The 26008-nt window shown below is 48.8% G+C and overlaps 1 protein-coding gene across 3 annotated transcripts; it reads right to left on the bottom strand.

Moving 5' to 3' along the window:
- Window positions 1-1865: 1865 nt before the first annotated feature.
- On the bottom strand, window positions 1866-25800 carry ZFTRAF1 (zinc finger TRAF-type containing 1). 3 transcript variants are annotated; one of them, XM_061573434.1, is made up of 5 exons: window positions 24174-25800; window positions 8683-8921; window positions 6560-6691; window positions 4551-4762; window positions 1866-4166 (listed from the first exon to the last, which is right to left on the bottom strand). In XM_061573434.1, the coding sequence occupies exons 1-5, from the start codon at window positions 24420-24422 to the stop codon at window positions 3775-3777; spliced, it is 1224 nt and encodes a 407-aa protein (XP_061429418.1). In that variant the 5' UTR covers window positions 24423-25800; the 3' UTR covers window positions 1866-3774. The 3 variants fall into 3 exon arrangements, with proteins under 3 accessions (XP_061429418.1, XP_061429421.1, XP_061429420.1); XM_061573437.1 differs by lacking the exon at window positions 24174-25800 and adding an exon at window positions 10207-10524; XM_061573436.1 differs by lacking the exon at window positions 6560-6691 and having other exon boundaries at window positions 24174-25795.
- Between the last annotated feature and the right edge of the window lie 208 nt (window positions 25801-26008).

The raw sequence follows: 26008 nt of genomic DNA, 5'->3' as shown, positions 1-26008 counted from the left end.
TTTTTTTGTTCCCCCGTTTATATTTCTGCTGAACGGTGGAGAGCTCCTTAAACGACGGTTGTGAATGGTAATGTGTCGGTGTTTTTGCACTGAAAGTTATACAATCTGTGAGTGATTTAGATTTACAAGGCGCCCTTTAAACGGTGTATCTCGGAGCGCCATGCATTTAAAGGAGGGAAATAATTGAAGTAACCGGGGAGAGAGACTACAGAGATGAGGTAGTAATTTGAATTCGGGAAGGCGCATTTTCCTCCGTAGATCCCGATGTGGTGTGTGCTGCGGACAGGAAATAAAATACAGGGACTCATCTACTTACGAACGAGGTCTGTTTGTAAATCGATTTGTTCGTAAGTCCAACTTTCCTCCTGTCGATTCCAAACATTTTGTACGGAGGGCATGCACGATAAACACGGAGAATGTCTTTAAAAGTTGTATAATCTGTAGATATTGCCACTGGTTTTTCATGTTCTGTCGATGTAGATGCTACCACCGCCATCGATTGTGCGTCAGTTGAACTTACAACTCTCGGTCCGAACAGGCAACTCCACATACGGACCAGGGTTGTTCCTATCATTGAAAGTTCGTAAGTTGAATGTTCGTAAGTAGAGGAGTCCCTGCAATCATCTTGGATAGGATATCGAACAACCCTGCAGGGCAAACGGCGAGAGGTCAATTTAGAGAGTTGCGTTTTCAAGATAAGACTTCAATAAAAGTGACACCAACGACTCCGATAACCAAAGGCGAAGAAGAGTTCCACAGTCTGGGGAGCTGCGCTGTAAAAAAACAATCCCCCAACAGCTTCTTGAAACGGCCGGGTCTTGGCAGAGATTTCCCAAACGGAAGCATAAAAATTTTCCGTCTACTCGAGTTGAATCCAGTTTACCTTCATGCAGTCTGTGCATTGCAATGCAGAGGGGTTTTTTGTTATAAGTAAAATCATGTATTATTTTTTCTCTCCAATCAAAAAAGTCACGTCTTTATAAGTAACGGGATACGGATGAGGTGAAGGAATTTAAATAGGATCCGCGTGTGCTGCGCGTTAACGTTGAGGGTTTGTGGGATGCAATGTGTGATGGGAAATCACATTGTGCCATCTACTGTACTGTATGTAATAATTCACGTCATGTCCAGTGCATCTTACCAATATGTAGCAAATTAAACTCTTGCTGTCCGTTATGCATTTGTGCCATCGTTTATTCATTTGCAAAATATACGCCCTATTATTTATGCATGCACATTGCATTGCGGCGGCGCATTCACTTTGTGAAATTAACTTCAATCGTGTATACTAATTTCACTAATGTGCGTGGCCTATTCTTTGCTCACAAAGTTGTTGACCTCTTTAAAGAGTCGTGCAAAGGAGAGTGGTCCAGCAGTGGTTCACGAAAGGCGCGGGAAATATTCGTATCCAGCAGTTGCTCATGCACAAAGGTTGGAATCTGTCCAGCATAGATCTTACATCGTCTAAAATCTAGAGGTACATAGCGCGCCTTATTTCACTCTCTACAAATCTCGCCATAACTTTGTCACCGCGGTCAGGGCCGTCCATAGCGGGGGTGCGGCCCCCGGGGCAAATCGCACGTCCAACGAACCGGGAGTATCACATCTGACAGTGACGTCAAAGCACGCGGGATAACCCCCCCCCCCCCCCAAGCGCAGGGCCCGGGGCAGTCACCCCGATTCGTCATGCTCCCTAGGGACGGCTCTTGACCGCCAGTGTCCTGTGACTGCCGCCACCCCTGCCGACAGCCTTGGGCTGTGGTCGAACAATCGCCAGGGCCGGTTGGCTCAATGGGCCTTAACCAGCCGAAAAAAAGTTTGCGTGAAGATATTCTCACAAAAACGACAATGCCACTGGATCGCTCTCTATTTTTTTAATTGTATTTAATGGTGGGGGGGGGGTTCCATTGTAAATTAGACCTTCAAATGTTTGGCACGGAGTACACAACTAGTTAGGTGTCAATATGTACTCGTGAAAAACTGGAATATAGCATGTTGTCATTATTCTTCACCACTAAACATCGTAAAGTAAACCTACTACGCTCGTTACAGTGACCCAAACCGAGGCATGCCGAGCGAGGGTTCCATACACAACAACAAAGTATAAGGGGGCGAAGGAGACGTCGAAACGTCACGAACTGATGAAGTTAAATCCAAAGAAAAACAAAGATAATCACGTAAGCTTAAAAAGTTTAGCAGGAGAATTAGCGGGTTTGATCTGTTGCATAGCTAACAATGACAAAGTATTACACACACAGAAAAAAACTCCGCTAAATCTCAGACCAAAGTACTTAAAATAAAAAAAAATACATAACCACGTAAAAACAGCAGAGGGTTCTCAAACTCCAGTCGTTAAGCAAGCGCTTTATTTTTGTAAATCGGCAATTTGAATTAAATAATATTTACCCATGGAAAAATATTTTTTTTGGGGGGGTAGGGGGGGGAAGAGTAATGCTTGAGGATTCTGGGTAAAACGAATTCTTTAGTAATTGTAGTTTGAGTGGAGGAAAATACCAGAGTGCCCATGCACAAAACATGAATTGCAGCAGCCTATTTGCTGTACTACCACCCGCCCACTCTGCTGCCTCGTTCTCGGTTCACCACATAGCAGCTGCACCGCAGCCTAAGGACTGGAGTTGAAGAACCTGAAGCTTAGCGCATCGATACTCGTCCGTCACGTCACACACAGCTCGAGATTTCACTTGAAATTCTACATCTTAGTCCCAAACGAGCGGTATGTGTGTCTACGCAACCGATGTGACGCGCAGTTCGCCGGATGTGCAGTTGGGTGGTTTATGCCTCGACCGTTCGCACGGCCATCGTCCGTCATGAAAAATACACAGGTCACAGATGAAATGGGGCAAACGACATCTACAACTCTTCTTGTTGAACCGTTTGGATGCGAGCATTTGACGCGTTAATGTGCAGTTAGAATATTTAATTATGCCAACCGTGATGACGGTAAAGCGGACCTCGCATGCCATGCAACACGCTAGCTCGCCACCCGCCCCCCTCATCATGCCGTCCCTTCCTCCCCTCCCTTGGGCTTCCCTCTCTCCCCCGACGACTGTTCAGAATAAAACAAAATTAAACCCTGCAGAAAAGATTTGCGAACAGCGGCGGCGCCGTTTAAATCGGTAGATGTAACTCAGATATGATTTTTTTTTCCTAAATTTCCTGCCCACCGCTCTCATCCTGTTGCTTTTAACGTTTCTCTTTTCCTCCGCGTGCCCCCCCGGCTGAGCGAGCACTCGCAACGTCCGGCGCTCGGGAACGTTTCCGAGTGGCGGCTACCGGCGACGGCCGACGGCCGCGCACGCACAACGCTTCCCACCCCGTAGGCGTCTCTCGCCCGCCCCGCACCCGGACAGCGCAGACGTAACAAACACTTCCATTTACATTAACGGGTCGAGCTACGGCCGCCTGCAACATCCAGCCTTCACGGACCCAGTGGTCATCCCATGCGGAGGAGGGGCCGGAGAGCGATGAGAAATCTTCCCCGACGTCGACGTTGGAGAGCGAGAGCCACCACACGCTCCGTTTCAGCGGCGGGAGGGCACGCTGCGTCGCGGACATCTCATTTTGCTTTCTCCCAAAACGCCGTATTTACTTGCCGTAAACACAACTCGTATTTTACTTAACGTGCCCGTGCATTCGCCGGCTCTCGCCGCTTTATCGCTCCAGTTATTCACGTGTTTTTAATCTCCCCCTCTTCGCCCCCTTCCCTCCATCCTCGTCTTCTCCACCCTCCTGCTCCTCCCCGCCGTCACCCTACTACTTCTGCACGTGGAACATGAAGAGGCGCAGGTTGATGTTCTTGGCGGCGAGCAGCTTGTTGCACTCGACGGCGGAGACGATGGGCAGGGGCAGGTACTCGGTCTCGTTGCCCTCGTTGGTGAAGGTGAAGTAGTGCACGACGGGGGTGACGCGGGCGTCGTCGTACGGCCCGCGCAGCAGCAGGAAGGCGCACTCCATGGGCGAGCTCAGCTTGCTCTTGAGGTTCAGCTGGAAAGAGAGCGCTCGCTTGCACGACAGATTGGGGTTGCGCTCCGAGTCGTTGACGCGCCCCTTGAGCACCCACGTCTGGTTGAGGATGTTGAAGCGCGGCGTCTCGTAGTACAGCCTCGTGATGAAGTCGTCCGTCCGGTAGGGTCGGAACTGAACCTCTGCGAGGGAGGGGAGGGATGCGAAGGGGTGGGAGGGAGAATGCAACGAGCCAGCAGTGTTTGCTGAATGGTGTGCACACACCGAATCAAGGCAGACCACCATCGGCATCTGTGAAGGCTTAGTCTGGCAATTGAGTAGCTATGTTTAGACAGCTGATTTTGGTGATTCTTGCAACCGTGATGTAACAATACTTTTTTTTAAGTCAAGACAAAAAGGGGGAAGGGAGGGATGGGAGGCAGAGATGGACAAGAGCTTGGTCATGACGGAGGAAGGGAGAGAGGGAGTACAGTGGCGACGACAATAAAGATCTGCACACAAGCTCATAACGGGACGACCTCCGTGGTCAAGGAGGGAGCGGTGCGCGTGGATCGGAGCAACGTTACCGGTGTATCCGATCTTCTCCAGGCTCAGCAGGGTGAAGATGTCATTGAAGAGCTGCATCTCCTTCTTGTGGTTCTGGTCCATTTCGTCGAGCACACCCATGAGCTCGGAGCCGGTCTTCTTGGGGTGGCAGCACTCGGCCTCGTGAGCGCTGATCTCATGGAAAGGGCCCTGCCACGGGCACCCGATGCGCTGGTACCGACAGTTCGTCAGCCTGGGCACAGAGGGGGGGGGGGGGGGCACGGGGGTGAGCCAGTCCTGTGCCTCGTTGTTGCGTGTCACGTACAGCCCCGATAGTCCTTTCCACTGTTGGATGATTGTTGCTGCTGTCGGTGTAAGGTGTTAGCACACTGCGCTTTCAAATGTTCTATTTTTGCGTGACACCCCACTAATTTAGCTGTGTGAAAACAAATGGAGTTTGTTTATACTTCGAATCGGTACAGGCGGAGGCTTAAAATAATTGTTTTATCCGATTGCTCTATCAGCATCCTAGCATGAGCCGGAGTAGCCTTTCAGATCTCTCACGGCTTTAGTGTCCATGTCGGAGAACGGCTCACGGAAGCGAATATTGCCGAGCGACCGCTCAACAGCCCTTCAAGCGACCTCTGGGTACACACAGCGGAGTGGCAGCACTTCCCCATCCACTCTGCGTACGAGAGTGAAGATCGTCACGTGACGGTGAAACCGATTTTTTTGGTTTTCAGAGCTGGAATGTAACCAAATTGAAAGTGCAGAACCAAATATTTCAGAACCAAATATTTCAGGTGATGGTTACGTCGGCGACCAGGCTGATGCTGTCGACTCACGAGACTCGAAAACCCTCGGCGGTTAAACCGCAGGCCACCGCCCGGATTCGAACCCAGGTTTTAGCGGTGCCAGCTCAGCGCTGTGACCTCTGACCCCCTGACCCACCCGGCCACGGCTAAACCTGTAGCGGTGTTCCACGCAACAGACCTCCCACTGGGCTGTGCTCGGGTGACAGGAATCGATGCAGCCCATCGGAACAACATCCCCAATTGTTTGTTCCCCCAGCCGAGTTAGGGCATTGGTGGGCACAGTAAACTAAAACTAAACTATTTTTTTTATTTTCCACTGAGCTCTGTAGCTCTTTTTCAGAAGCGACCTGGTCACAATGATAACTCAACGAAGTGGCTTATTACGTGGAAATGTATCGCAGCTAAATATTCTAAACGCACGTTTCGAAATGTGGAGGGGAAAACCAGAGGACCCGGACAAAAATCCACGCGGCCACGGGGAGAACGTGCAAACTCCAAATATACATGCATCATATTGTCGGGATCGAACCCACGACCTCCTGCAACCCAGGCGAGGAAGTTAACATCTCGCCACCGTGGCGCCCCTTGCTATAAACACGATGGCCCGGGTTCAATCCCTCGGCCACGGTTGTTCCGAGTGGTGAGTGGCATCCGAATCGGGTCGTGGGTCCCCAACGATCTTGGCCAACCGGCACTGACCAGTGTGGTCAAAACTAAAGTGTGGTAACACAACATTCGTGCATAATAAGGGTGTTTGGGTTAGATCGCGTTATTTATAAATGTGTCGTAGCCCTCCACCACCCGACACGGCCAAACAGTGAAAAATGTGTCACATTTACAAAAGACAAAATAATTCACTTCTTTAGCCCACCGGTGTGTTGAAGAGCAAATCAGCCCGATGAAGCTGAATGTAATTACCAGCGAAACGTCGCACTACTCAAATTTTAAATGATGTTGATTTGCTCTTCAATACACCGGTGGGCTAAAGAAGTGAATTATTTTGTCCTTTGTAAACGTGACACATTTTTTACTGTTTGGCCGTGCCGGGTGGTGGAGGGTTACGACACATTTATGAATAACGCGATCTGACCCAAAAACCTTTATTACGAATAATATTGGTCGCGAAAGCCTACGTGTTAAACTGACAACATCCGTGACCGACGCTGCGTGTGGGGGCCCCTCATCCAGCAGTGGGTTGACAAAGGGTTCTACACGATCCATTTCCTCATTATTACCATATTTGGGATGGTGCTGCGGCGTAACGGTTAGCACACTGGACTTGCAATCCAGAGGTCGACGGTTCGATTCGATCTCCTGGCACGGCGGTTGAAACAATGGGCAAGTCTCTTAAATCCCCCCCGCAGCCTCTGTCCACCCATAAATAAGAAAAAAAATGGTTACACCAGAGTTAGTGGATGAGCACGTGGCGGGGGCAAAGTGCGGGTATACTCTCGCCTCCTCCGAGGCGTCTGACCAGCATGGAAGATGTTGCCAATTACCCTCCAAGGAGGGGGCTCGCTCTCTCTCCTAGAGCTCCCTCTAGTGGAGACCCCTTCCCGCAAAGCAGTAGCGTGAGCGAGCAATTGCAGGGCCATCCCTCCCCCTCGCCGTGGGGATTCTTTGACCGCACTTCACCACGCTGGTCAGTGGACGGGCGGTGAAGGCAGCGAGCAGAGTCGCGTGTGAGCAAAGTGCAGAACAACAATGGGGGTTTGCTGCGGTGCCCCCTACCGCCCACGACGGGACAGCCCCGTGCACGTGCCGCCAGGCTCGTGTCCCGCTTAGCTTCCGAGATCTGATGAGAGCCGGGAGCACTCTGGGCGATTTGGTCATGATGCGGGGATGAATATAACCCTTTGCCTTTTCAAACTGGAGCCACAGCTGCCCAGCGCACACCACTCTCAAGGCAGTTGCCTTCCCTGAAAGGTGAGTTCCAGTGGTTAGGCAGAGTCAGATTTAGCTTAGTCTCAGTTCGTGCATGTGCCCGTACAGGCCATGGACGGCACTGCTATGCACGAACAGCACAGTGTTGAAGGTTTCTCACATCGTACCCATTCATCAGTAGACCTACTACTTGCACAGGTCTACTGATTAGAAACGACCAGTCAGTTGTCAAAAGGACTGGCATTCACACCTTAAACGAAATAGGTGAAATGCACCGCCCTGGCGGGTCGCGCGACTGACGCTCGTTGCAGAGGTTCGCGGTTTGAGCCCCACAGCCACCCTGGTTAACTACTGCGGGTGCATTACTGTGGGTGGCCGTTATAAGATGCCGTGTCGTAACTCGGAAATGAGTAAGTAACGCACATCTCTTAAAATGACCGGCTCTGCCGTGCGACATTTGTGGAATTTCCACCAGCGGCTCCGGAACACCGCCGCAGTTGGGTGCCGTCACCCAACGGCTCGTTTGAGCAAATCTGACTTTAAAAAAAAGTATTTAGTGTTTCCAGGCCATCCATCGCAGGCGGTGGAGAGGCCAGGGCTTAGCCGTTCACCAGTTTGCGTTCAAACACAGCCCACGGTGTAAAGCAACTCAACGCTTTTGTCCACCAAGGTCACCACGAGCGGAGCGCACGCTGGACTCGCTCTGTGCCATGTGCTTCTGCTCCTGGCATTGTAAACAAAATGTAGTGAAATGAGATTTACTTTTTATTTTATTTAAATTAACAAATTCAACCCCAACCAAATAAACATTTCAACATTTTCACCTGCCGCCTATGCCAGCTATGGTAGCTACACAATCAAGATAACGATCCCCCAAATAGCCGACAAATGCTGTTGAGGCAAGTGCTGTTAGCAAGCACCTAAGAAGACGAGCACGAGGGGATGCTGTGGCCTTCGCTATGCCCAGTGCTGGTGTTTACACACCACATCAGATGCTCTTTACATCCGAGTCGACCTAAGACCGGTCCAAATAGAAATAGAATCGCACCCTGGTCGCCAGGGTTCGTAGCGCAGTGTGCTAACCACTCCACTACCACTCACCAAACAAAGACAAACACTCACACACGCATGCACATACCACACCACACTCTCACACAAAGATCCCCCATATAGCCTTACCATAAATTTGGCGCAAGTGCTGTTAGCGAGCACCTATGAAGGCTGGCACGGGCACCTTTGTCTCCCTAGTGGCGATGATTACGCATCGCACCAGGTCCTCATTTGAGGCCGAGTCGACCTAGGGGAGGTCCAGGACCCGTCACCGGTTTTGATGGCCGTGAGCGAGAATCGAACTCGGGTGGCCGGGTTCGTAGCACGGCGCGCTAGACCGCCACACCACCACTCCTCACACCGCACTTACACACACACACACACACGCGCATCACACCCCACGCACACACGCACACACACGTACCGGTCCTGGCAGAGCTCCTTCTGGTGGTGCTCCAGGCAGGAGCGGGGGAATTGGTGGAGGCAGAAGCCGCACTCGGCCGGCAGCTCGCTCACCGCCTTCTCCACCGCCAGGTTGCGGCAGCACAGGCTCTTGCTGATCTCGCAGCGGCAGTTGGGGCACGTGGCCTGCTCCTCCTTGAGCCGCGCGTCGGCCAGCAGGTGGATGAAGCAGCCGGCGCACATCAGGTGTCCGTTGGAGCACTGTCGGGCAGGCGGGGGGGGGGGAGACACGGGGAAGAGGGCGGTGGAGGGGATGGGGTTGCACGTTGCTGTACCGTCAATTCGACAGCGCTGCCACCGTCGTCGTCGTCGTCGGCACAGACGCTGCCCGAGCGTCATGGCGACACAGGAAGAAGTCGACGGTTCGACCGCCCGGCGCGGCAAGTTAAATAGCGGTGCAAGGTTCTTAAATTCTCCCCCACCCCCCCCCTCCCCCACACTGATCTCTCGCCTCTGTCCACCGAGCAAAGTGTGAGTGGGTGCACCACAGTGGGTAGATCGGCCGGTCATGTGTGACGGGGTCATCAAGTGTGGGTACCGTGCCCACAGGGTGCAAGAGGTTAAAATATCCTCTAGAGGGGTCTCTCGCATTGGAGGCCCCTCCGCCAACAGTGGCGTGGGCGAGAGACTGCAGGGCTGCACCTTTACCTTTTTACCGTTACTACCAAAATTTAATCGTCTCGCTGCTCAAATAAGTGGACAAGCGGCGCTCATTCCTGGGTCAGTGGCGGACATTCCAAATTACTATGGCAGGGACAAGTCCATCCATAAGCCGCTGACTACTGTCGGTTTCGCACAAAGCGGTTGTTGTTGTTATCTTATCGAGGGATGGTGGGTGGTGGTGGTGGGGTTCTGAGTTTGTCCGTAAGCCAGGGGTCTGAACCAACAGCGGTGCAGCTGCGAGCTGCGTGCCCTTAACCCCCGGCGCCGCGCCACACGTGGCAATTGAACAAAATCGTTTTCTGGAATAATTGCAGGCCGGGTGATGCGGTGCCACGCTTCTCAGTGCTCCATGGCTGTCGCCTGCAAAACAGAACAAGCATGAAATGGACACACGCTGCAACTCGGCCGTCGCCCTCGCGCGACTACAAGCAAGGCGTCCAATTGACCAATCGTTTGATCGAATGGATCGAAGGATGAACTCCGGGTCTTGGCAAATCCATCCTCAATTCCGGCTGCCTCCACGCTTGCCAAACCGACGGCCACGCGCGTCGCTCTAGCACTCCTCGCCTCGAGAGTAGCGGAGAAAGTTCAGCCCGGAGATGAAAAAATCTGAACGTGGCAGCCGCTCTCGGCTTCCAATCCTCAGCCCCTGAATGCTTTTCTCTTTATCTAATGAGGCCACAGCCGGCGTGTGCAGTTGTGGCAAGGTCCAGATAGGCAGGCCAAGACTGCCCAACCACCAAACGGTAGGTTTACAAGAGGCGGTGCAAGTAAAAGTGCGTCTCCGAAATTACTTGCTCCCGCCGGTGCTGTATATACGTACGTTGAACGCCTTTCGCACCGTACGTGGCCAACCATGCGAATCGGAAGTGCTGAAGTGAGCTCAGGAGAGCTCTTATGAAGGGTACTTTGGCCTACTCTTCCACGGTGGCCAGACGTCTTGGAAGAGGTGGCAGTACCCCACAGTGCGGCGTATACAAACGGACAAAAACCGTCGTCACGTGCGACGTTGTGTCAGCTCGCAAAGTGCAACGGTCCGGACCCTCTCCGACGTGTTTGCGGATCGTGGCCGCGTGTTTTTCCCCGCGCGACGTCCGACGTTTCGCTCCCAATGCCGGCAGCTTCTCCAGAAAGTCTCAAATGTAGTTCCCGCAGCTCCCGGCAAGCGGAGCGAAACGTCGGGGACACGGTGCCCGGAACAGCAACACGCGCCGCGGCGCGAGAAACGCATCGGAGAGCCGTGAAGCACCAACTGCGACGGCCTGCGCAGGCGTAGCCTGGGAACACTTTCGCACGAGCCCTGCCAGAGACGGCGCGGCGAGCGACGACGCTGAAACCGAATCGCGTATCGACGACGCGTCGGGTCACACCGCACCGAACGCGTCCGTGTACACAGTCTACGCTTTCACAGCGAGTCATTGTTCCCCGCAAGACCGCACCCAGGCTGCCGGCCAGATAAGACAGATAAATAAAACGTGGTGAAATAGTCTCACGCGCCGTCTCACCCGATTGAGTTCGGTCCAATTTGTTTTCGCCCGTTTACAGCGCAGTGTTTCTCCCACACAGCAATACGGGAAGGCGTCAAAAGGTCATTGTTTATGTAACTGCGGTGCCACCACAAACCGCCCTGATCCAGTAAAAGGTCAGTAAACGTTTATTCTCGCGGTGGCAATTCGGTGGCGAATCAGAACACTTGGCTCTGTCTGCACACAATGCAGGAGTGTGAAAGAGAAAGGTTCCAGAAAATGTCACAAGCGTCGACTGCTTAAATACCACAATTCCGTGCTGCATTTCGACAGCACGAGCATTACGAGGGGGGCAGAGAGTTCCAAAAATTAGGCGACCCTCTCAGGACCTCATTTCTCACAATTATCCGAATACAGCAAATTCACACGGGGTCTCGTTTTTTTCAAGTACCCGTAAGATTAATCTTTCTTGGTTCTTTCGGTAAAGTCACGTAGAAGGGAAATAATAAAATAAAAAAAATAAAACATTATAAAATACAATTGTATTTAATTATGTTTTAATTTTATTATTTTCTGTTTGTGAGAATTGTATTTTATTATGTTTTAATTTTATTATTTTATTATTTCCCTTCTACGTGACTTTACCGAAAGAACCAAGAAGATGAATCCCTGCAGTCACGAAAGCTTTAAATCGAAACCCGTAAGATTAATTTGTTTTCTTCTTCAAAGTCTTATTTGCGGGGGGGGGGGGGGGGGGGGGAACGTCCACACACACAGAGATAAGAACCAGAATGAAGCGTCACCATCCCAGCGTGGGCGAGTTAGTTCCTCTGCGCACGCACCGCCACCGCAATATTTTACGGATATTCGTCCCTTACCAAGAGTTACGGACAAAATTCTACATCAATTATGCCCCATGTAAAAAAGCCACTTCATACGTACACCGATATTTACCTGCGACATTAAACGCGCACAAAACGCACCTCGGCAATCCCACAACCTGCTCGCAGGCAGCTCTGCAACACGATCGGAGGGAATTGGGCGTTTCTTTGGTTTTGTTTCGGGAAACGTAAAACTGCCTTCCAGAAACTCGATCTGACCGTGTGACAATGTGGCAGGATGCCGTGACTCGCGATCAGAAGGTCCCCAACACACGCGGAGGCATCGGGTGTCGACTCGGCCGAGCTGACGAAATAGGTTCTCCCGTGCGAGAGGGCAACGACGGCGGTTTCTCCGTGGCGAATGTCATCCCCAAGGGCTTCGGTCAATTCACCGCCAGCGCAAAACTTCATTAACTCCTAAAGCGAATAGCTGCCAAGATCACTCGTTTCCCATTGCACGGAGCACTCTTCAAAGTGTCCTTTCGCCAAGTGAGGCTTGGTGTGACGACCGCCTGTTTTTATTACTATTTTACTACTTTTATCTTAACAGGTAAGGCCCACGGAGCTATTAAGCTCTTTTTCACAGGTGACCGGGCTATCACAAATGACAGCTCAATGAAGTGGCTTATCACGTGGACATTTATAGCAGTTAAATACTCTAAACGCACGTTGATTCTAAAACGTGGAAGGAAAAAACGGAGGGACCGGAGAAAAGTCCACGCGACCACGTGGAGAGAGACACTCAAACTCCAAATATACAGCAGCGGGCATCAGGGTCAGGATGGAACCCACGACCTCCTGCGTACCAGGCGAGGTAGTTAACATCTCCTAGCCACGGCGGCGCGTTGATGACGCTGCGGAGATGCACCACGACGCGAGCTGTCAATCACGCGAGTCGGGCAGACGAACCGTCGAATTGATGGAACGCACTGCACTATGGGGGGATTCGTGGCGTGGCTCTCCGTGAACGACTCGTCGTCCCGTCGGGATCTCCGCTACCCGACGGGGAATGTCCTCGTCGATGGTCGCAGTTTCCGTCTGCAAGGCGCTTGACATTTTGACGAATCGACTTTCTGCTTGGCGTGCGAAAACACTCGAATTCGCTGCGAAAGTGTCGCTGCCAAGGCCACTCGGCAGCGTTAACTGTCCCCTTCGCGTGTCCATTTGCTGCCCCGCACATGATGGATGACGCGTCACGCTGGGGTCACTGACCGCCGAGGAAACAAACTTTGAAGCGTGGTCTATTTAGTGGCAAATGAGTCCGCGGTATCTTTTATTTTTAGAAGTCATGGAGTTTTGCAATGGTGGTAAATTTACTTCGAAAGGTGGAAATTCCACAACAGCCTCAGGGCTGCCGATGGGCATTTGTGGAATTTGAAGGAACTATTTTTTTTAATGTACCGCGTAAAACTGCTTACGTCGAGTTGAAAATCAAACGCAAAGCATGTGCACAACCATACCATATTCACCCGGCTCCACGTCACCCCGGTTGGCATTCGAGGAAATAATCAACACGCGAAACGACGAGTCGGATAAGTTCATCACTTGACTAACCGTTGTCATCCGACTGCTCTGTTTTTGCCCATTACTTGGGCCCACTTAAAATTGGCAGCTTCCCAGATGCCTGCCTCTTGAAGGTGGGAAACCCCCACGCGCCCACGGCCAGCGTGACGCGGCTGACGATGCCTACGAAGTCTAGATTTGAAGCTTTCGTGACTGCAAGGATTCATACTGTTAGTTCTTTCGGTAAAGTCACGTAGGTAAAAAATGAAATTAATAAAAATAAAACAATAAAAATCACGTTTCAGAGGCAACACAAGTCTCCGTCATCAGGTGGGACCGTCACAGCCAGACTTGTGTTGCCTCCGAAACGTCGTGATTTTTATTGTTATTTTTATTAATTTCATTTTTTACCTACGTGACTTTACCGAAAGAACTAAGGGTATGCCTACGAAGTCGTTGGCAAGCCCCGCCCATCACCTCCCGGCCAGCGGCACACGCGGCACTGGTTGTCCCAACTATTTTCATGCCATACGACAAGCCGAAAAATGTAAACGTGACCATCGGAAAAGTGACCGATAACTTTAATAATCAGAGAGCCCAGCTGGTGCTATTATGGTATTTGGAGTTGTGGTCAAAATAAGAGGACAAAATGAGCCCTGAAACATGTTTGTGGTGGCTCAACAACTTGGCATCATCACCGTACTGTAATTGGAGACCAACGAGCGTTGAAAATGTCGTAACGAGGTTACAATTTATAATGTATCCACGTACATTATCGTTATTATACAATAAATAACTGCCCTTGGTCAATCTGCTGTTGGATGATGGCCTCCCTATACCTTGGCAGTCATGAAGACTGTTTTGACCATACTTCACCATGTTGGTCAGTGCAGGTTAGCAGGGGAAGGGGGTGGGGCCAGAGCCAGTTCAGATATCATTCGCCACCCAACTCAGCTGTGGTAAGGAATTCAAACTTTGCCGGGTTCATGGCGAAGCGTGCTACCAACATCGCCAAAAACACCGCACGGTGAACGTGAATCGAACACACAACCGAATATCACCGTACATCACGACAATCCTTACTTCTGCAATTCTCAACATTAACATATTGTGCCCGTTAATGTCAGGTGATGCTCAGCCGTGAGCGGGGAAGCGAATTCAGATCGTCAAGATAGGCACCACCCACAGCGGTGCTCCAAATAAATATATAATATGTGCTTGACATTTCAAAAGTATGCTTCAGGGCCCGTTTTTTTACTGCCACTGTAAAAATTGATAAAACCACGAATTAAATGTTTAAAATTAAACTGGGGCACATGACCCGGACGATAAACAATTTACGTAGAGATATATATATAGAAACCTACAAAAAAAGTTCTGCAGTGGTGACAAAAATAAGTGTAACTCGGCCACAAGATATTTATTTTAGAAAGGCATAAAAATGAAACCCTGTATTCACTTAGGCTGTATTACTACTAACACCTTCCTGCGGAGGGAGCTGGTAGGAACGTTGGGTTGCTCGGTCAATGGCCAGGGTCAACGGCGGCGTGGTGTATTCCGCAAATATGCCCGACTGTGAGGGCGGGCACAAGCCGGCGTGAGTAGGTTAAACGTTAGGTTTTATAAGGGCACCACGGGGTGACCAGCCCTTCCCCACCCAGCCCCTCCCCACCCACCCCCTCCCTGCACGACGGACGGACACACTAATCCCCTGTCGGCTGCTGTAACCAGAGGTTCCTACCAGTATGAGCCAAGATTGTCTGTTTGTGTGTAACGTGCGTGACGTCACTCCACATGCCGCACCCCCCTCATTAATATTCATGAGCGGGTGAATATTTACACTTACGCAGAAGGTCGAGTGGAAATATATTTTTTTCGCAAATTCGCTTTAAGTTTCACGTTTCTTTATTGAAAGTGAATCTAATAAATAATTCTACGCAGCAACAAAGTGCATTTGGTGTCTTTATTTATTTCTTCAGCACTTGAGACAAAGGGTAAGTCTAATTTATGCTTCTACATTATGGTAAAATATAAATTTCTCGGTGATTTTACAGATATTGTATCGAATTCCAATTTATTTCAACCCCAGCGACCGAAAGCAGAAGAGAATAAAGTATCAGAGCAGTGACGTGAAGTGTTTTATGACGTAGTTTTGTTCCAGATTCACTGACATTAATACAGTGCTACAATGAAATGCAGTGAAGTGTTTGATGGCGTACCGGTGTGATTGATTCACCGCCTTTAAATTTACACAAAACATAATTATAATCTGCTCAATTTTTTTCGCAAATATTACAGCTTCCGTCCTAGGACGGGAAAACAAGCGAGTTATTAATAATATAATCAACGTAAAGTGAGCCACAAATTAAATTATGTAGATGTTTTAAGTACACTCGCAGTCACAAATTACACTAACACATAAAATTCGAGGATTGTTGTGGAGGTCATGGAAGTGGTTGAGTCACGCTTCAGGACGTCACTCACCACTGGTGGTGGCTGCGGTCTGGAATCGAACTCAGAACGCCGGGTTCATAGTGCAGTGTGCGCTAACCTCTTTGCACCCGTTTGACCCGTTCAATACTTTAAAGCAGTGGTTCTTAACCTGGGGTGCACGCTGCATCCCCTGGGGTTGCGAGATGCCCTTCCTGGGGGTGTGAGCCATGCCACATTTTTTTTTTAAAGGTAAATCATCGAAAGTAAAATTAAGCACAGTCACGTAAATATAACTACACCATTGGAACCTCATTTGCCAGTAAAAAATATAATTGTTTTTTTACCCTTCTATCTGGCAACAAAACTGACACCTTTTTTTTACAAGGAGTCATGTTTGCATAGACCACAATACCTGCAGCCATAATGCAAACAAAAAACATAACTCTGATAATATATGCACTGTCCTTGAAGTTGATTGGTCCACACCCGAGACAGCTTTCCTTAGAGCCTAGTCTCACATGGGTTGGACCAGATGACGCCAAAAGGCGCACAACTCAAAGACAATGCACCATCAGAGTATGAGAGCTCGGGGTAAGCATTTACACCATTGGAACATCATTCACAGTGCATATATTATCAGAGTTATGTTTTTTGTTTGCATTATGGCTGCAGCTATTGTGGTGTATGCAAACAAGACTCCTTGTAAAAAAAAAAAGTGTCAGTTTTGTTGCCAGATAGAAGGGTAAAAAAACAATTATCGTAAATACAACTACTTTGTTTCATCAAACCTATATATTTATTAACATAAACATTTAACGATTGAGAAACCAAGGGGTGGAAGGCTGCAGTAAAGGTTAAAAACCACCGCCTTAAAGGGTTATCTTGCATACATCATTAGCGTATGACACATTACTATACTTGGGTTGTTCTTGCCAAAATAAACTACAAATTAGCAAACAATGTTTGCGAAAACAAATGTCACCGACATGAAAAAAATTATTTCTTCCCCCTTTGCAACACATTTACAAAAACAACGACACCTCTTTTGTATGGAATGGTGAGGTTTGGTGCCCAAATGCACGCCCGATATGGAGGTCGTGAAAGACCACAGCTTTTGAGCGTCAAGGGAGAGCAACGTTCCACACATTCTGAGCATTTCCACGAAGCCAGCTGTCGCCCCCGGCACCGTCGTCGTTCAAGTTGCAACGTTGTCAGAACCGAGGGCATCTCCCATCGCGGTGTGACTTGTTGGCGGTGGTTAGTTTTTTTTTGTCTCGGCACACATACGAAAATATGCATTTCCACTGGCGTACGCTTTTGCGGTTGAGCTGTATATGTCTGATGTGCTTTCGGGTTGGACCGCGCTTGCGAGGCATGGTGTCCAACGTTTCGCTCCACATGCCGCAAGCTTCTTCGAGAAGTGAATTCAGTTGCGTGGAGTGACGTGTCGGGGCATTGTGCCGAACAACACGCCAGTCAGTGTATAACCTGAAAACACATCGCCGAGCAAAATGCACTCCCAACGTCAATTCAACAACAGCAGGCAGCGAGATGTATTGTGACATAATATAGGTTTTTGGGTCAGATCGCGTTATTCATAAATGTGGTGTAACCCTCCACCACCCGACACGGCCAAACAGTAAAAAATTTGTCACGTTTTTCAAAGGACAAAATAATTCACTTCTTTAGCCCACCGGTGTGCTGAAGAGAGAATCAACAGCATTTTGAAACTTGAGTAGTACGACGTTTCGCTGATAATTACAATCAGCTTCATCGGGCAAGAATGGTGAAGCTCTCCTGTTGCTCCCGGTTCTTAAATAGAGCAGCAGCAGGGTGACGTCATCATTTAATTCAATTCAATCTGGTGCAGTGATTCGAGGAAAAGAGGGGGAGGGTATTGTAATTATATAGATTGGTAATCATTCAATTGTGTCGGGTGGTGGAGGGTTACGACAGATTTATAAATAACGTGATCTGACCCAAAAACCTATATTATGAATAATATTGGTCGCGAAAGCCTGCTACGCGTTGTATTGTGACACTACGCTTAAGCCAATGGCGGACGTTTACCAAGTTGGATTCAAAGCTGCACGACGGCTTAAGACAGTCCCTCCAGAAAAACGCGATTATGCGATCGCAAGATTCCACGCAAAATCAGCCAAAGTCCGCATATTTATGCGGGGGGCGCGTTTTTTCAAATACGCCGCACTTTCGCCGCATAAATTGCAGATTTCCGCGCGCAAAATATGCGGGCTTGCATGATTTCATAATCCCCGCATTTTCGTTGCAAAAAGTCACATATATCTTAGCAGAAAGTTGAAAAATGTTGCGTTTACTTCACACAAGCGCAGCCATTTCCCCTGTTGCCATGGGAACGTTATGAAGTGTTAGAGGCTACGTAGTTAGTTTTATTCAGGAGTTTATGCAACTTTACAGTTGTAAGATTGCACTTTTTTGTTAGTAGTATGTAAATTTACATTACTGTAAGACTGTACTGTTACTGTATTGCTTACGTTACTGTGCACTGAAAACACTTATTTTAACAGAAGATGTCTGTTTTGTATAGCTACCTCTGTAAAACAGGAAGCACACATTTTATTTTTTAATATTTTATTTATTCATTTTTACAGAAGTTGTAGCATATTCATTTTGTAAAGCTACAGAACTTGTTCGACTCAATGTTTTGTAAGTTTGAGCCATCTGTTTGTTAAGGTCTGAAATAAAACAAGATGAGAACTTAAATATTCCCAGCACTTTCTGTGATGTAGTATGCTTGCTTATCATAGGAAGTAATACGAAATGACTCTTTACATTAAAGTAGTAGCCTAGTGAATAGGGTGTTGGGGGAATCACTTTTTTTTCTCTTTTTCATCAAACCGCAGTTTTTGCAAGTTCCCGCAATTTAATCGCATAAAATTGCATAAATATCCCGCATATTCCATCGCATTTTTTAAGAAAACGTGCCGCATAATCAACGATTTTTGCCCGCAACAATCACCAAAAAACTCCGCGTTTTTCTGGAGGGACTGTTAAGAGGCCGAAAGCAAAACAACCAAGAGCAGTTTCGTCAAGGTCACGGTGGACATTTAGTCATTTCGAGATCTCCACATGCACAGCTGTTATTATGCTCAGCAACGACCCCTCCTGTTCGTGGAGATGGAGCGTGGCTATATATAGGGCACGCTTCAGATTCCACATTACGGGTTGCAGGCACACGTAGGTGATTATTCATTCACCCAACATGTGCAGCAGCGTGCGGAGGCCAATTCATTCTGTCACGGATTATCCCGCCGCTACTCGCTTTACTCGTTTCACAAACACGTGGACACGGCTCACATGGCGGGGGTGGCGGGCTCGAGAAGATTTCTTTGGTTGCATAAACATTACAAATATGATGTAACGCACACATTGCTGGCTGGAAATAACCTTCTCCTGCAGCCAGCAGGGCTCAGGGTTGTACTATTTAGTATACCAATGTTGTGGGAATTACATGCACTCATCTTGTTTTGTTAAAAATTTCCATCATGCCGCATTATAAAAAAAAATGTAACGATCGTCCCTTTCCACTCACGATGAATATAACTTTCAGCCGAACAAAATACGCATATTGTATGCCGATTTTGGGCCAGCCTTTATTTATCTCCAGCCCTTGGGTCCCATTCCAGTCCATTGAATGTTGCACGCCACCCACAGTGTGTGGCCATTCCTGATTGAGAAAACATCGAAGAGTGGACCCAAACAGAGCCCGGAGCACCGGAGTCCTGCAATGTTATGCCACGGTAAAAGGATGGGGCAACGATCATCATGGTGCCCGCGCCATTCATACAGCACCAAGGCTAGCACAAAGGGGCAATGTTTTACAGACACTGTCTTCAAGTACCGATGTTGAGATGTGTTTTCTTTATTGATTAGGTCATTTGTGGGCAAATTTTGTCATTTGCCAAACTCGGACTGGCAGGGCCCACACAGTCCAACTTGGAATTCCAATCAATTTCATGAGCTCGTAAGTTGGACAGCGGAGCATTACCCATGGCTGTTGATTGGCCAACGCGGAAAATGTTTCACTGCATTTGGCCCATAACCCCCCTATATTTCAAATCATTATCAAGGCTGTACAAGAGCTGTTACTGAATGTAGAACAGCACGTTTGCTTCATGCAAGCCCAAGACGCAGAGCCTGGGTGTGTTGCTACTAGGGAAGAGCCAATGGAAAGTGGCTCCCAGGAGCAGTCACGGTCTTGTTGCCAGCCTCAGAAACGACGGAGGACTTCTTAATGCAGCTTCTTCTCCTGTTCAGGATGCCAGCTCAAGGTCTTCTTCACCCAATCATCTGAAACGCGTCCACAACCCACTTCTCGTTTTGCCACCGGCCTCAATTTATACAAAAACCCACGACCAATAAAACAAAATAGGGGTTTGGTCAGTGGGAAGCCATGGAAATTTTGCATCATGATCGGAAGGCACAGGCAACTGATATATACGAGAATTGACAACCATGTCAATCCACTGCTGGATGGCCTCCACACACCATGTTAGTCGCGTTTGACCATACTTCACCAAGCTGGTCAGTGTGGCCGAGGAGCAGTCAGATATCACTCACCACTGACGGTAGCCATGGGTTGGGAATCAAACTCAAGTTGCCAGGGTCGTGGCCTGGAGCAAATGGCGTTTAGCGAGTCAACCTTTGAAAAATGGCGAGTAGCTTCCTGAAATGTAACCGTTAACTAAACTGATTAGATGAGGGCAGGTGTTTGTGTTGTGTCCTTTCTTTAAAGGTATTGTTCTCGGCAAGGTGTGGGAAACAGCAACAAAGCACGTTAGTGTTTTTTTTCCGACTAAGCCAAGCAAGTGCTTATGTCGCTATCAACCGGCTTGTTGTGAGCGATGGGTGACTACGACGGGGTTTCAGCAAGAGTGTAAATTGGCGACGTATTTCATGCAACCTGCACAGTCTGCCGCCGAGCCAGGGTTCACTTTACCTCTGCTCTAGCGAGTGGCGCTGCAATTTAGTATGCTGTGCGTGTATCTGGCGCGTGTGTGCATCGGTGCTGCTGCACTGCTTCAGCGGGCAGTGGTACAGCAATGGCTGCATAGAAGCCATACACACACACACAAAAACCAAGCAGGTCAAACCATTGGAAGACGAATATCTCACGAAACCCAAAGCGGGCTGAAATTACAATACATGCAAGCGCATTGTCTGGAGTTATCTCACAACTGATCTTAAAAAGTCCCCGGGGAAGGGATAATGTCCCACGAATCTGTCCCAGGACAGCTACCGTATCAAAAGGTTGGCAAACACTCGACCTCGTGCGGCGGGAGTTAATTTTAGCGGGTTGGCACCTGCCACTCGGCGACTTCGACGCTCAATGATTGCATGGCACGCTACGATAGGGCCCGTGCCCAGCCACGTCTGTATTTGTGCACTGCCCCAACCGGACCGTCCGTGGCTGGCGCTTTGCTACGAAGTGGTTTAAACTGGTCCGTGGCATTTTGTCATTGCACATCACCACCACCACCACAATCACTACCCAACCAACCAACCACAGCGAGGCTTGTGGAAGTCACGTGAACTGGCGTAGAGCCATTCTGATTTTGTTGTTGTTGTTGTTTGGAGTGGCTCGGAAGCGTATCCTGCCTGCCCTTTGGGGGATGGTGCTTGTGCTATTACAGACGCATGCATACATACATACAACACACGTGTAAAGTGTGGGCAGTTAACAGGAACAATGCATGGCATACCAATGATAACACTGTACTCTTTATTATATTTAAAACAATAATAATGGTACATTTAATTAAAGATGAAAAACAATACACAATGACTTTTTCCATTGGTACAGCACTGCATGTGTGTGCAAGACCAGCGTATGTCATACGAACAACACCCATGCAACCACCGACCGATATAGGATGTACATAATAAGGTACATTATCAGCAACACAAAGTCGTAGCATATCCAATACGTGAAATTTACGCGTGTGAGCAACAGTGGAGTGGGAGCGTGCGGATAGGTTGTGCCAATGTGTTTCAAATATATTTATCTCGGACGTTATGCATCCCAAACTTCAAGGTCAGACCGAAACAAGTTACAGCAATATTTGCGACGTGGCCACAAGTACAGTACTGCAATGTTGTGTGTGTGTGTGCGTTCGAGACCACATTAACCCATTGAAAGCGACAAACACATAGCATTTTGTGACCCAGAGGTTAGATTGTGTTCTGCTAAGTTTTTACCGGGATCTACAATGCAGCAATTGTCAGGGTGGGGAGGGAAAAAGAAACAAAGAGAGACATTGCCATCTTACAAAACGCACGCGTAATTATTATAAAGACACAAATTTGTTCATTGTGGAACGTGTGGGGGGTGGCAATTCGATGACAATGGCAAGTGACGTTGTTGAATCAGAAATCACGTTGGCAAAGGCAGCATCCTCATCCGCCACGTACATACATACACGTTGTAACAATGCGCATTCGGCGAGTTTAAAGGCGACACTTCTGGGCATGACCGACGCATAATTTGTGTTGCGTGAATATTCACGTCGCGTGCGCGCATCAGCGGGGGCATTATCACCACCACCACACCATTACCATCATCGCGACACCAGCAGCAGAAGGGCATTTGCTGATGCAGCCCGTGCATTACGATTCCATACCTGTCAACCCCCTGTATCAGTGCCCTACCTTATTACAGAACAATCCAGACCTTACTGGTCACCACGTGCCCCTTATACATCTCAACGTTCATCCGACAAAGTCCCATCACGAGGGAGAAACACAAACAGAGAGAAAACAAATTGCTCGATGTCCACGTACAAGAACACGGGCTAAACCGTATGGGTTGACAGGTACGCGATTCAAGGCAGTGCTTTGCTCTGCTTTCAATGTCAAACGGAGTTGTCGCACAGAGCCACCAAAACCACCCCACACCCACCACCCCCGTATGAACTATCGAGGCAATGGAAAGGTGGGTCGTGGTCCCACAGCTCTCGTGACCCACCGACCGTGTCGTGATGAAGACAAAACGCCGGAATGCTCGTTTCACCTTTATTCAGCTACCGGGCGGGGTTTTATTAGATTTTTGTGCGATCGTAATGGCTGGCCTTCTCCCCTTCTGTGTTGTCAACTCAACACCTTAACATATATATAACATATATGACCCAATGCTGCACACACACACACACGTCGCATGATGCATACATATCGCGTATTATAAACACACACGCGCACTCTATTGTGCACAACACACAAGGTGTATCCACTCAACATTGCAGACGGACAATGTGATAATGCCCTCTGTATGCAGTGCACGTGTGAACAGGGAGTCTAGAAAGGTGTTTTTTTTATCTGCTGCATCATGTGTGGGTGATGTTTAAACAGACAGGCAGACAATCATACAAAATACTTTCGTTCGACGGCCTATAGTATATTGGAAGTATGCTGGTGGCAATGATAGTGGTTATAAATAGGCATGGCTGTGGTGATAGTGGTTATGATCGGGGTAATGGCGATGTAGATGGAACATTACTACCGCTACATGAATATAAATACCTCCCCCCACATAGCCATAAGCAGACTTTAGGGGCAAGTGCTGTTAGTAAGCACCTATGAAGGCCGGCACAACCACTATTATTACCAACACCACCACTTTAATCACAACTACCACCATCACCACCACCACATCACGACTGCCATGATCATCACCACTACCACCGTTATTACCACCACTACCACCATCATCACGACCGTTATAACCACTATCATAACCACCAGCATATTACTATGAATACCACCATCAACGGGCACAACCAAGACGCAATAATCGCAAACACGACCCTCATTACCATAACTACCAAACATTATCACCTTCAACATAGCACCAACACCATATTCAACATCACCATCAACAACAACCGTACGACCTCCAACACACCACAATCATTAACCACCATTAATACCACCACCATCATCATCACCTGCAAGTCAACATCATCAGCAATATCTTGGAAAAAAATCATCATCACCACCAGCAAGTCAACATCATCATCAGCAGCAACACCATCTTGGAAAAAAATCATCACCACGATCATCATCATCCTCACCAACCAGTCAACATCATTAACAGCACCATCTTGGAAAGAAGAAAAACATCACCACGACCACCACCATCATCCTCACCAACCAGTCAACATCATTAGCAGCAGCACCATTTTGGAAAGAAAAAACATCACCACCATCATCATCCTCACCAACCAGTCAACATCATTAGCAGCAGCACCATTTTGGGAAAAAATCATCACCACTATCATCATCATCACTTCCACATCATCATTAACAGCACCATATTGGAAAGAAAAAAACATCACCACGACCACCACCATCATCATCATCCTCACCAACCAGTCAACATCATTAGCAGCACCATTTTGGAAGAAAAAAATCACCACCACGACCATCACCACCACCACCACCATCATCATCACAAAGGCGGGCGGGCGACCTGCCTGGAAGATGGAGGCCTTGGGCAGGTCGAGGCACACGGTGCAGCACAGCACGGAGTAGAGCCTCTCCTCCAGCTTGTTGCTGTTCGCGCCTCCAGCACCACCGCCACCACCACCACTGCCACTGCCGCCCTGTCGGCCCGCCTCGTCCAGGCGGGCCCGCTTCTTCACGGGCTCCTCCGCAGGGGCCACCCCGGGCGAGCCGGGCCCGGCCTCGGCCTCGGCGTCCCTCGCTTCAGCCTGAGCCATCATCGCTGCCCCCCCACCGCGGGTGACTGGGCTCCCCCCTTGCCTGGCTGCCTCCTCCTCTTGATTCCACCGTCTCTCCCTCGATTCCCTTGCCTGTCTGCCCCCTTGACTCTCTCTGTCTCCCTGAATGCCTGCCTGCCCCCTTGACTCTCTCTGCCTCCCTGTGTCTCCTTGTGTCTCCTTGCCTGCCTGTCTCTCTCTTGTTCTCTTTGTCTGTCTATCTGTCTGCCTGCCCCTTGGCTCTCTGTCTCCCTGTGTCTCTTAGCCTGTCTATCTCCCTGTCTGCCCCCTTGACTCTCTCTGTCTCCCTGTGTCCCCCTGTCTCCTTTCCTGTCTATCTCCCTGCCTGTCTCCCTGTCTGTCTGTCCCCTTGTCCTCCCTCTGTCTCTTTGTTTCCTTAACCCCCTGGAGATTCTGCACCAGACGCACTGTGTGTGTGGTGTACAAGCTGTACTGGTTTCTCCTGTAGTCTGTAGAACAATGTTGTAAAGAATGTGTATTCTATATACCGTGTATGTAGTGTGCGTGGAGTCAATACTCTTATGTTCTGTGTACTACAATATTACTTGCATATCGCCTATAAAGTATATTGTATTAGTATTGTATATACTGCACTGCACTCTACGCACTGTATATAAACTGTGTATACTGTAGTGTATAAGCTAAGGTGTATTGCTTGTGTACAGTCTGTTATATAACCTGCATGTCTGTGTCTATTCTAAGTGCTGTACGTACAGCACTAATCTATGTATTGCTATACTATGTGTGCTTTGTTCTCTATCGAAAACTACCTATTATTTATAGTTTAAATGCATGTGCTCGATACCGATCGTTGTACTGTCTATTCTATGTGCTGTGCTTGCAGCTGTTTTATTATATTTATGATTATTGTTACTGTACGGTGTTATCCTTAATGTTAATTACAGGAATGCATTTGTTAAAGTTATGCGTTTAACAGCACTGGAGCTGCGATATCCAGCACTGTACAACCGAAATTTGACGCCTATGTATTTATATTTTTGAGCAAATGTTATTCTCTCCCGTCAATATGTATCGGTTACTACCGTTATTATTTATATTTATGACTCGTTTGTATTCAAATGATCTTCGACTGCACTGTTTTGTGTGCGCGTGTGAGACCCGAAAACCTCCACCTCACAACCAAACCCCCCTTCTTCTTCCCGGCCTATTGAGACTCAAGTTTTTACGTTGCCCTCCCCTGTTGAGCTACGGCTAAATTGATAGACATGTTTAGAAGCGGAACGTGTACTTTATATCGGTGAGTGTTATTAGTCGTAGCAGTAAATAAGAGGTTTGTTGCGATGATGATGATGATGAGGGCTCCTGTGTTGACGTTTGTTCGCTTAATCTGCAGTGACGCAACAAGTGGGCGACACGGGGGGGGGCGGGGCAGAAAAAAGAGGCGGAGCCACGATGTGACCCCCACCCCTCGCCCTTCGGGAAGAGGCGGGGGGGGGTCACATTCACCAACCCCTTGAACCAATCGCAAGGCGCCTCGCGACCACCGCGCGCGCGCGCGACAACCAATGGGAACGCGCGCGCGCGCGACAACCAATGGGAGCACGCGC

Source organism: Lethenteron reissneri, chromosome 52 (genome assembly GCF_015708825.2).
Source record: "Lethenteron reissneri isolate LAM-NWPU_2019-01 chromosome 52, ASM1570882v1, whole genome shotgun sequence".
NCBI classification, from domain to species: domain Eukaryota; kingdom Metazoa; phylum Chordata; class Hyperoartia; order Petromyzontiformes; family Petromyzontidae; genus Lethenteron; species Lethenteron reissneri.
Note: the sequence above shows the minus strand (reverse complement) of the source record. Positions and strands in the feature narration are given on the sequence as shown.